Consider the following 13,445-nt stretch of genomic DNA (forward strand, 5'->3'; position numbering starts at 1 on the left):
CCCTCAGCTGAGAATAAACGGTATAAATAAATGATGGTATAAATAAATTCAGGTGTAAATTGAGTTGGATTAATTATTAAAAGTGTCACTGTGGCATACAATGTGTCTCCCTGGTCTTGATTTTAATGAATGCCCATCTGTCAGTGACGGTATGACAACAATGCACTCCTGCAGCAGAATGAATATTAATTGTGGAGAATGTCTCTTTTGAGACATGAGGAAATATCAACTTAAGCAAGGGACATTTTGGGGGACAAACCCAAATTTGAACAGTTAGAAATGTATGTTGTTTCTCCTTCAAACATCAGCAATGTCAGTGTAGTTTAAATCAGCAGACTGGTGGTGGCAGATTTAATAGGCCTTGTACAATTTATGCCAAAAATTGGTTACATATTCCAGGTTTTCATTTTCATGGAACAAAGCATTTCACGCAGCAAGCTTTGAAAAATACAGTCAAATCTGTATAGCCTTTCAGTTTTGATGCTGAAATTACATTAAGGAACCACTTTCACACTAAAGTCATCTAGTATAAGTGAACCTCACATTCCACACTGAATTTTAATCCATCCTACATCCCAATTCCTGAGAATCAAATGAGATTTGTTACAAACTTTTGTAAGCTGAGAAGATAGAAAAACTAACATTATGATGGTAAAAAAATGTTGAAAATCTGTAGCTACAAATGAACATGAGATCTGAGCAAAATAAGATGAAATGAGATTAAATATTCATCTAATATGTTGAAACACTTTTTGATTGAATGTTTCATGCCGACACATTACACACATCTGTGTCTAGAGTCTAAAAACCCCCACAATAAAAGACAGGGAGGTTTGGTCAGCTGGAAACTCAATTACCCATTGGTGTAAATGTCTTTGTCTGTTTATTTGTCATGTGGTAGCCCTGCATTAGGGCTCAGTCACACTAGAATTTTAACAGCAAAACAGCAGTGATATAAATGTATTTTAATTACTGCGATCAATGGATTTGCTAATGGGAGCAAAGTGAACTCACGCAGTGCTTTTGCATAATATTCAACTTTGTGCCACTGACCTGTCTTAACAGGTGCTGACCCATGAGTCGGAGAGAGCCAGAGTACAAAATGAAGGAAGCTCCCATATTAGCTGTGTCACATGACCCACAAGTAGTCACTTCACCAAATGCACAAATTAATTCCACTTAGCAAATTTCTGATGTGACCGGGCACTTAGACTGGTGACCTTTCAAGGGTGTAACTCACACCGACCTCTGCCTAATGCATGATGGGATAGAATAGTCTTTTTTTATACCTCACAAGAAGGAATGGCAGCGAGACCAGCCCTAATATCTTGACTTTGCAGAGAAACCAGCAGGAATAAAGTGAAGAGGACGGACAACTGACACTGTTGGTGCAAATTTTTTCGAACACCAGTATCATCCTTAGCCAATATGTTATCACCTATGACCTAAAAACATAAGGTTTCATTTAACTGCACCTATTGCAGAAACAACTCTACCAAGTACCATTTTGTTATATCGTGAGGAAAAACAGCATCACTGTGCACACTCCAATCACTGAGGGCTTAAAAACACTCTTTACAGCCAAAGTCTAGTGAATCTGTCAACCATAACCAAGAATTATGTATGAGTGATTGAGTACATGTGGGTGTGTGTGTGTGTGTGTGTGTGTGTGTGTTTGTGTGTGTGTATGTGTGTCTGTACAAAGACTGGAAGAACTAATCGGCCAGAAAACCAAGTGTCATCACATCTTTGATTGGACCCAGCAGGGTATCTGACAGCCCATTGCACACCTTCTTCCTTACCGGAAGAACCTGTTGCATGGTGGGACAGCAAGAGGTGTGTGTGTGTGTGTGTGTGTGTGTGTGTCTGTGTCTGTGTGTGTGTGCGTTTATCTGTCTGCCAACCAGTGTAGATGCCTCGGTACAGCTGCCAAGGTCTCTATACCCTCAAGACCCATATGCCCTTCTTCCACGTTTTCTTCCCTCCCTCCCTTTTTCATTTGTTCATCCCTCCATCTTCTCCAATCAGCAGGCCTGAGATTAAAAGTAAACACAGAGGTGACAGTCAAAGCCGCCAATAATGACAAGACCAATGCTGATTAAAATTAGCCTCAGGTTGAGAAAATACACCAAGCTCTTTCTCTCTGATTAAATGTCTGCACTGTGTAAACTATTACAACCTTGTTCTATTCTCCTTCTGTTGTCCTCTATATCCCCCAGTCATTCCTATTCTTCCCGCTTCAATTTTCTCACTGCATTTAATTTAATTTCAGACTTATCTGTGTGTCACCTCACCAGGGTGTTGGTCTAAATCTTGTGAAAGTCTCATAACTCAAATTTCTTGTGATGTAAAGTTACATTCACTGTTGAAGTGGAGGAAGTATTATTCTCTGAACTGAGAAGATTCTACCACTTTACATTTTGACAATGTTACTAATTATGTGACAGATGCTGCCCTTTGTTGTGGCTTACAGACACCTTCCATGTCTGATGTTTGAAATCAGCTTTCTCATAAATACACATTACAAGCACAGATTTATATACAGGTGTTTCTACTTTAGTTCATCATCGAATGCATGGAATAAATGAATGAGACATACATGCAGTGTTTAATGCAGAACTGCTTTTGTTCATGCAGGGGTAATTCTGGTTGACATCCAGGTTAATTCTGGGTTCATACCTAGTTCAATTCCAGCAGGTGTTGCCGAGTCGTGCTTGGATAAGCGTTTATGTTCACATTTTGTCTAGTAGTGAAAGGCTAAAACAGTGGAATTAACCGATAAAACAAAATACAATGTGCAATGAAGTAGCATCACAATTCTGTAAAACCTGTAAGGATTTTGTTAACTGCCTCATTTTAGAAGGTCCTTAAACGAATGACATAACAGCAGTGAGTCAAATGCTGGCATCTCTTATTCCAGTCTCTTAAATAAGCCCCTGCAATGTCTTTTCAATTATCATGCTTCTAGCCATCAGTTTCCTCACCGCAGGCTTGGAGAGATACACTATAGTAAAAACCTGATATTTTTATTACAAGCCACAGTGTATTTTCCACAGTCTCCATGCTCCACTCTTATTTCAGCACCGGAGCTGCTGTAATACAATCACTGGTCCCACAGCAGATGAGAATCCAACAATGTGCCGTTTTGTGTGTCTTGATAGTGAAGAGGAGAGAAGGGGAATCACATTTCTAATGTTGTTTTAACCATTATCATCAACCTTGCTGAAATGTATGTACAGACAAATTGAACATGATGCGTCCAAGCTAACACATACAAAATAACTACTGTGAGCTCGGACATTTGCAGCAGTGTGTGTGTCTTTTCCGCAACATGTAGAGCTGCTCCATATTTGCGTTGATGCTGAAGACAAATAAAGGCTTTTCACAGTAATAGCCTGTCAGCTAACAGAGGTACCTTGCATTTTATCTACAAACCCAGTTATGTCGCTGCTGGAACAAAGCAATTCATAAAGGTCTGGCACCAGAGCAAGAGGGGAAACATGTCATTTTCTAGTGACATTCCCACAGCGTACATAAATATAGACTCTGTTACAACATGTCATTCAATTATAGCATGTCGTACATGTCATATATGACATAACTTGGCATGCAAGCGTACATACGGACACTTATACTACTAGCTAGTATGAAAGCCCTCATCAGTCACTGATGTGACATATGCCCTTTATGCACCACACAGCTTTATGGGTAAAGTTCTACTAGGAAAAATGCAATATGAAGAAAAAACTGCTGAACTTGATGATATCCTGTATAGATAGAAGGCTGTAATCCCTATTTTCTTAGTCTTCAGTTCACTTTAGAGAAAATACAGAACAATATTGTCTTAAAGTTTATGGAATGGTACCTGGTATGTGTGTAAAACCTATTTTATTAAATATCATTAACTCTGAGACTGGTATTATGTTGCAGATGTTTAAGAGATATTATTAGCGAATATAATATTACCTCCTCTGCCTATGAATTTTAATCTGTAAACAAATTTTGGAAAAGATTATATTACACTGAAATACGAAATTACTTTTATTTTACAGCTCATACAATCGAATTTAGAGTTTGAAGTGGCTTGAGGACTTACAATTAAAACAGAAATCTAACACGAGTCAGGTAAAAATACTCTGCTCATAAGCAAGACAATCACCCTGTAAAAATAAGTGGCACTCGCCCACACTTTATATAGTTTTTCTGTGAGAACCATGATATTGGATTTATTTATCATTTGTCTGACATTTATCTATAGTGGGTCTTCCATGTTGAGACACCTTCGCGTACACACACAAATCCATTAAAATGTCAATCTCCAAGTAGCAAAGAGAAAAAGAAAGTTAACGCCAAAAAAGAAAGATAAACATCAAATATCAAATCTTTACAGTGCATCGTCGTGCAAGAAAGAAAGCAAGAAGTAGAGAAAAGAAATGAAAGTGAGAGACAGAGACATCAATCGCAGTCAAGCAGCTGTCTTTGACATTCTAGCGTCATAATCCCATAATAATTATTGACTTTTTCACCGACAAAATCCAATTCCATCTAAGGTTCCGTTTATGAATATGATAAATCATAATTTCAAGGTCAGCGGAAGTCAAGTATTGATCACTCCGCATGATGAGTGAACAACCATCATCCTTGAATTCCACCAACCAGTGAAGAGAATGAATGATTGGGGAAAAATATAATTGAAAAGGCAAGTCAGTGATTTTACAATAAAAATAGATTGAACAGCCTTCATGAGTGTGACCTGAGAAAGAGGAAGTGATCTGAAAGTGGTAGTTTGAGTATAAGAGAGAGTATAAGATCTTGAAAACATGAATTAGCTTTCTCAAGGAGCTATCTGATTGCTAACCGAAACTAGAATATGCTTTTTTTCTGGGAGGAGGGGGGGGGACCCCATCACCATTCTGAAATGTCCAAGCTTTTCTGAAAACTGACCCCAAACATAACATATTCCAGCAAACACAATCCCAGTTTGGCGAAGGTGTATAAAATCACACATCTCTTAGCAGGAACATGCAGTTTCTGCTACTTCACCTTATACACACACACACACAAACACACACACTCCTCAGTAAACACGTTGCTATCAACATCTGCCAGCCCCACCCCTGATATCCCACCTACCATCACCTCCACCCCCGTGTCTCCCACTAGACATTTTTCCATTTGCACCTCTTCTCCCTCCCCTCCCCATTGCGATGTACAAATCAGCTTGACAAGGAACACCACTTTTGGTCGCCCCTGAGCCGTCACTCCCTTCCTCCTCCCCGTCATCCCTGTCCCTCTCTCTCTCTCACGGGAACATAATGCTATTATACATAAACAAGAAGCCCCTAATACAACATAGGCGGGTTTTTTTTCTACCTCAGACTGAGCATTAGGCGAGGGGTGGGCAGAGGGAGAGCTGTTTGTAACTAGATTGCTCACGTAGGGGACTCAGCCTTACTGTTCTTTTTGTTTGCCGGACACCCTGTGAACAAGTCTATTTTGAATATCAAAAGGGAAACAGAGGATGTGTGAAATAGATTTGGAACCGAGTTGATTATGAATACATCTTAGGAGAGGAGGAAGGTCAGAGGTGGGAGAGAGTTGGGAATGGGAGTGTATGTATGTACCTGCTGGGAAAGATTGAAATTTGAAGTGTGTATATTTGTTTACATGCATATCCAGGCCAAGCATGTGGTGATAGTTAGGCTTTGTGCACTGCTGTTACATGGGGAGGTTGTTACTTCAAACGTGCCCCGGGACAAGGCAATATCGCACGGGACACAATGAGCAGCCCGCGACACAAAGACAAATAAAATTTAAAAAAGGCTGTAAATGCATTACTGACTCGGCGTGGTGCAAGACTGCAGTAGTTATTGAGATATATTCGCACTTCACCTCCCAGATGACCACTGAAGCCATCCGAGTCATCTGCTGCCTACACAGACAATAGAGAGGCAATAATAAAAAAAAAATAAATAAAAAAAAAAAAACAGGGGGAGGATGTTAAGAGTCTAGAGGTTGGGAGACATGCGGAGGAATATGGGGGCATGGTAACACATCTATAGCTGGAAAATTGTTATTTTCATCATTTATTCATAGAGAATGTGATTGAATCTGGATGAGCTTCTGTGATTCTAAAGAAGTGATTTGCAGAGGATACGAACAACAAACAGTATATACACATTTCAGACAGACAGCCGAGGATCTGGCGTATATGAGATCACTGCATACATACTCTAGCTGGCAGGCTCAGTGCATACGTTGAGAATATATATTCCAGATGTGGCTACATACGGAGCTGTAATAAAGTCTTTGGATGACACATTGGATTAATTGAAGTGTACGAGACATGCTTCGCGGAGAATGCAACCAATAGGTCCCCCCTGTGTATTTGCATGTGAATACGCACCTGTGTAGCTGTGTGCATGTATGTGTAATGATCTACGGCTGGTCCTTACAACTCTCGAGAGACATAATTTACAGATATTTACAGATATTACAGATACATTAGAGATATGTCAGTCTGGATAGGTTAGAAAATCATTACACGTTCTATACAAACACTGCTCCTCTGATTCTTACTTACAGAAGATCTGGAACCCCGTACAAAGACACGTGAAATACTGTGAAAATATATTTTCCATCTGTATGTACAGTAGTATAACTCAGAAAAGTACAAATACAGTAGCATCTTCTGCACATACTACATCTGTAGTTCTGACTTAAACTCTGTTTAGTGCACAGCCATTTTTATTCATTTGTTAACGGTGCATAGCTGGATTTAAAGCCAACAATCAAACTCTTATTTCCAAAGCTGTGTTGGTGAGCATCTGAGTTAATAACTATATTGACTTGAAGCAGACCGTTGAGGAAAAAAAAAAAGAGTTTAGGAAACTCCAAGTAGAGAGACTAAGAGACACACTTGACTAAGCTTTAAGTGTTGAGTAATCCCGTAGCCAGAAGAACTCATCAACTCAATCTCTCATTTCTAACTCTTTTCCTCTCCCTCCCTCCCTACAGTAAGTTTAATTGGAAGAGAGAGGAAAAAGTCCCTTTTCCACACCGTCTCAATACATATTTTTCTAATTTCTTCCTTCAGAAATCTCTTAATGGCTTCTTCGCTGGACCCTGATGAAAACAATGACTTTTAACCCTCCTCTGCCTCCCTCCTTCCCTCCATCCATCTTTCCCCTCCCCTCCATCACACTGGACTTATTTCACTTTCTAAATGATTTCTTACTCCTTCAATCTCTTTGCAGCCATTCAGGCCCCGGCCTGAGCTTGTGGCCGGTGCTACGCATTGTGACAGGTGAAATGAAAGCCCAGAGAAATCTCATCTTCTTATAAACGCTCCGAGGCATTCAGCCAGTCAAAAAAAATATTTTCCCCCCTTCTTTCTGTGGCACCAACAGATGGAGGAAGAAAAAAAAGTGAGCTGTTATTTGAAGGCCATTTGGGATTTTCCTTTATCCACAGTTAATCAATGCTGTTCTTTCTGTGGTGGTGGGGGAGTTGAGGCAGTACATTTTGCATACATTTACCAAACTAGCTAATGTATGACTGGCATTTAGTGTCAGAAAAAAAGAAATATATCCTGAATTGAAATGTCTTCTGGAGTTGTGAGTTAAATTAGCCTTTCTCCAGTTGTTTTTAAGTTAAATGCCCAGAGAAACACAGTAAGTAAGAAATACTGCATTATTTAAATAGTTTACACTCAATAGTCATAATTAGTTATGCAGATTTTCTCAAAGGATCGTTTTTTCATGCGTTATGGAGTACTCTCTAAAGATGAAAAGCATTTTCTTGTTATTGTCTCGCTCCATCTCCAACCTTTTCTATTTTATCCAAACAATGTCAACGAGGAGCTCGGTGTGGAAAAAAAAAAAAAGGAATGGTAGCAGACAAACAGCGCTGTCAGGCACTGCTGATTGAAACCTCAAGGTCATGGGCAGAGAAATAGAGAGCCAGAGAGAAAGAGAGAGATTCTCCAGGGTCTGGCCATGTAGCTCACTCACTGTGCTATTTTGTGTGTGTGTGTGTGTGAGTGTGTGAGTATGTGAGTGAGAGGTTTTCAAGGCCTCTCCCTGTAGGCGGATTCTGCAAAGTCACCCTGCTCTCTGCCTCTCGTCAATCTCTCTCTCTATCGCTGTTTGCCTCTCCACACTGCTTTCTTTTCCTAAAGTGTTACTTCTCGACCTGCAACGTGCCCTTCCCAGCTCCACACCACCTTTTATTACTACTCACTCATACTCTCCATTCCAACTCTCCATCCCCTCCTCCCCATACTGCTGGATCTTTCCACCTTCCTGCTTCCACTTTAGCCAAACACGACCAAATCGCCCTCTCATACCCTTCTCTCAATCCTGCTCCCACTACCCGCATCTTTTCTAAGTCCACCCATACACCCATAACCTCCCTCCCTCCTTCCACCTGACCTCATACTTTGCTCTGTTCTGTTACATTTTTCCATCTTTCTTTTTTTTCCCCCACAACTTAAACCTCTCTCTTTCCCTTCTTCATCTCACTATACTTCCACTCATCTTCACTTCTCCACTCCAGCTGTTCAGGAGTCTTCTCCAAACCTTTCGCCATTTTCCATTCCTTGGGTCATCCCCGAATCGCCCTCCTCACCTTGTAATTCTCCACTCTTGCTGTAGAGTTCTCGTCTCTGCTCTCTCAGGTAGGCACTCATGCTGATGGCATGGGAAGATGATTCAAACCTAGAGAACACACAGAACATTCACCAAATGGGCGCACAACACAACAAAACAATACACAATGCAACAAGAAACTACAGGAAGAAAAGAAAAAGAGCAATAGCTTTGGGCATGAGATGCTAAAGAGAACAATGTAATCTTAAATGTATTTTATGTCTTTTTAATTCCAGAGATTAGATGAAATACTGTCATAGTGAAACTGTATAAACCCCTCTCTTATACAGAGGATACTTTATTCATTTACTTTGATTAGTACAAGGTAGGAAGCGCAATCCTTACTTGAAGAGCGACTGCTTGGCACGCTGTGGTTTTTTCTTAGCAAAGAAGGCAGCAAACTCACTGCCAGTGCTGGCATAGGAGAGCTGGGCCGATGGCTCTGTGGCGCTGCGGCTGTTCTTCACATCCAGATACTCCATAAGCAGAACCTAAACAACAACAAAAAAAGCACTGGATCAAAAGCTAGCAGAAGGATCTAGGTATAAGGAATATCTCTGTCTACATAACATGAAATTACTCCTACGAAACATAATTAATTGAAACAGAGAAATCAAGATAGTTTTCTGGAATATAACAACCAACTAACTCAACTATCAGAAACTGTGCACAATAATTCACTGATGCTACTTAAGTCCCTAATTTATCATACACATTTACATCCTACAACTGTTATTCAACCTTAGAGTAGTAGACATGGAGTTTTCAAGCTTATTAATGACTTTTAAGCTCCCACTCACAATCATATCCTGTAAGCTTGGTCTGCCTGCTTTGTTCACTTGTCAGCTTATTCGTGAGTACCTTTTTTATCCATAAGCCATTCTTAGAGCAGATCTAGAGATTATAGGTTAAACAATACCTAAATTTACATACATTTGCCATCATCTTATGTTCAATCTCTGGAGAGCTCACTGCCAAATGAAGCTAAAACCACTAATCACTCTTGGTGAGTTTAAAAAATGATTGTAGTGTGGAGCTGTAAAGGCTCAATAAGTTTCCTTTTCTGAGTTAGATTAAACTGTTTGATCATTAATCTGCTGGATTAATACTGCCTGGCAGTACTGCTCATAAATAATACAAACATTTTACCTAACACTTTAGTGTCACTTTGATTGCATTTGTATTTCCCTTTTGTGATGTTTTCACTTTCTTCACAGTCCATGTGCCAGTTGTGGTAATGCAAGCATTCATTCTAAACATTAACATCTGATATTGTTGTATTGTTTCAAGAATATTTTGTTGAATTATACTTTTACTCTCACATCAGATTTAATGTAAAATTGCAATAAAAATGTTCAGCGGAGATATATATCTAGCAGATCAGCTATGGACATGTGTAGCGGTAGGTTCACAATTTATGGCAACACTTTGTATGCAAAGCCAATCTTAAAAACAAAACAGAAAACAAACTTTTAAAACAAAAAAGGCCACAGAAATGACTGGGTGCTTTTGATGACCACTGTAAAGATTCGTGTCCTCCATTTCCCCGATCTGCCGGCATGATCCATGGTGAAATCCATCAACGTCTTATCATGCTTCATAAAAATCTTATCAACTTCTAACAATAGGACAAGCACATTGAAACTCTGGCCAGACAGAGAAAGTTAACTTGCTCTACTCTATCATTCTATCTGCACATTCCCTCTGTTGCTTTCACTGGCTCTCATTTTTCAAAATCTCTTAGTGCTTCATCTCTCATTTCTCATATTTCTATTTTCTCTCTCTTGCTCTGTCTACCTCAGTTCAATGTTCCTTTTCTCTCTTGCCAGTCTTCATTTCTCTCTCTCTGTGAATACATATGTCCTAAAATAGCCTCCCATATCTAATAGCTTCATAATTTAGCAGGGCCATTTCTTCTGTGTGTGTCTAATTCTGAGGCGCAATATGGGTCAGCCCAGAATGGGACAGGAGTAATGGCCAAGCAGATGGAGATCCATCCTGACCATAATGATGTAATTAACGCTGCGGAGAGCACCCCCCGTCTTGCATGGGAAAGCCTTCACATGATAGCATCAGTGTTAATTCAAGTGCACACACACACACATGCATATTCAAGTGTACAACCAGGAAAAAATAATGCAAAAGCAGTTATCTTATGGAAAATGTTTTGTTTTAAAAACTTATTGATATGTGCATTCAGAGGTTTCAGTGAAATGTTGCAAAAAATATATATCAATATGTTGTTTTTGTTGAAAATAACAGCAGTGAACTTTTGTGGCTTAAAACTGCTCTCAAGCAAAGTTAAATAAGTGTCAGGTTATAGCACTTGGTCACTAACGTTCATGTAAATATGTAAGTTAAACACATGCATTCAATCTTCTACCACACACGTAATTACTCTCTAACACACTTCCCATCATCACAGTCAGCTCCAGGCCATATCACACACGCCCTCTCCAACTGGCAACACCAGGGCCTCCATTTGCCACTAGCCTCATGCTGCAGATAATCCTATCAGTGTATTAATTACAAATAATGAACTGATGGAGCGAAACCCCCACTTGCTTGCAAGCTAACGCCCAAGTAGACTTAATGAAATGCCAGCACTGGGCTGATGAAGGGGCTCCGACCCTACTTAAATTGCATTAGCCCAAAGACAGAGTGAACTCTGGAGGCAATTAAGTGGACTGCTATGACACAGAGAAAGATAGACGAAGAGGGGGATGAGAGGAAGACAGTAAGACAGAAGGAGAGGATGGAGGAAGGAGAGATAAAGGTGGACAGAGTTATGTGAGAACGACTGAAGAATTATAGGTGGAGAATGAACACTGAACAGAATGCTAAAGACAAAAAAGCGACTGAGTTAAATAACCAGTTATTGCTGATTTAACACCTTGAAGTGAAGTTAAAAAGTGAAGGTTGGTTGGCCCACCTCTACCTCAGGGATCTCTTACTGATTTTGCCGAGGGTAGACAGTCTCATTAACCTATCTCCAATCCGCAGCAAACCGAGTAACAGAGCTAATAACTCAAGAATGGGAAATTTCTGTTAATGTCACCACAAATTTGCCCCATTATTACTTTATCCATTGCAAAGCTGCCTTTATAACAATCACTGGTTTGGCCCTTACAAAGCTATTGTAGTTTGTAGCAGTGCCAAACTACTGCAAATTTGTGTTTTTTGTTTTATATTTTACAAGTGGATAGGATGACACTGACTAAATATATCTTAATCTCATTGTGTGCAGTGTGCAAACCAATTATCAGGAATAACGGAACAATTTCAGGTGCTGGAGACTTCATCTTTGTCAAGAAAGCACCTTAGGTTAGTTTCCTTTTACAAATGGAAAACAAATGACTATACTTATGATGCCAGTCAACAGTAAGTTATGCTCTCCTTAGAATCACAAAAGAATTGTGACAACATTATTCAATTAAAATTACACTGCAATTCAGGTACATTCCAGGGAACTTAATATTTGCAGTCTACCATCTTCTCCACATGAGATAAGTGACACTACACTCCGCAGCATCTGTTCCCTACAAACAAGGCACAACCTAATGTGCCAAATACTGGAGAGAATCATGCATGCAAAGCTATAATCCCTATTTAAATCGGTGTTTGATGATGACACCTCTATTCTCAGGTTGCTGGTAATATACTAAATGTTGCATCACAAAAATTAGTGACATTAGTTTTGTTTGTGTGTCTTTTCTGTGTACAGAAGATTGTGCTAGTTAGCTTATCACTGATAAAACAATGAATCCGTCTTTGCAACCTTCCACAACTACTCATATGATGTTGATGAACTGTACTTGACTCAATCAAATGATCAAGACAATCTCTCCTTTCTCCTCCCTCTCACCCATCAGGTCAGGTATATGAAATCTTATTTAAATCACTATTACTCCAGCAACATTGTGGCCTAGATCCTATTACTGTCACCTGCGTATGACCGCACAGCTCATCAGTGAGGCACATTTACATAACAACAGTGAAATACCAACAATGAGGACAGCTTAGTAGAGCTAACACAAACTAGAAATATGGCTCGCAGTTGTATGCCCTCGCCAAGCAGTCAAGTTGCAGTTTACATCTATGTCTGTCCAGACTTATACAATATCTGTAGTGAAGACTTTGAAGGAATTTAATGTATGTGTTCATATGCTCAGCCAATAAAGCTGATTCTGATAGAACACAAAGTTGTGGCCATGACAATAGACAAAGCTTCAGATATGCGGATGCTTCACACACATCTTCAACCCGGCAGCACAGAAGATCTTTACAATCACCACAGTTTCAAGGTGGAGACCCAAGATTAGTGTCACCAATTCAGTGCTCGACCAAATGTGAAATATGGTCACAATCTCCCCTTCTGTTCCTGAGTTATGGTGTTGAATAATGGCCAGAAGAATGTTTTTGCAGAACATTATTTCGTCACAGTGAAGTTGATCTTTGACCTTTTGGATATAAAATGTCATCACTTCTTCATTTTATCCTATTACACATTTGTATGAAACTTTATCATAATTTGCGTATGAATTTTTGAGGTATGGCCAAAAACGTGTTTTGTGAGGTCACAGTGACCTTGACCTTTGACCTCCAAATTCTAATCAGTTCATCCTTAAGTCTACGTGGATATTTGCGCCAGATGTAATGAAATTTCCTCCAAGGGTTCCTGAGATATTACGTTCGCGAGATTGGGATAGACGTGAGGTCACAGTGACCTTGACCTTTGACCACCAAAATCTAATCAGTTCATCCTTGAGTCAAGGTGAACATTTGTGACAAATTTGC

At 39.6% G+C, this 13,445-nt stretch overlaps 1 protein-coding gene across 2 annotated transcripts in view; it reads right to left on the reverse strand.

Moving 5' to 3' along the window:
* The window catches only part of exoc4 (exocyst complex component 4), a 129,133-nt gene that overhangs the window by 83,058 nt on the left and 32,630 nt on the right, over positions 1-13,445 (reverse strand). For both annotated transcript variants that reach the window (XM_044343044.1, XM_044343043.1), the window contains exons 9-10: positions 8,994-9,139; positions 8,629-8,717 (exon numbers count right to left, since the gene is read on the reverse strand). In XM_044343044.1, the coding sequence (XP_044198979.1) occupies positions 8,629-8,717; positions 8,994-9,139 (235 nt within the window). The remainder of the gene's footprint in view (positions 1-8,628; positions 8,718-8,993; positions 9,140-13,445) is intronic.

Source organism: Thunnus albacares, chromosome 23 (genome assembly GCF_914725855.1).
Source record: "Thunnus albacares chromosome 23, fThuAlb1.1, whole genome shotgun sequence".
NCBI classification, from domain to species: Eukaryota; Metazoa; Chordata; class Actinopteri; order Scombriformes; family Scombridae; genus Thunnus; species Thunnus albacares.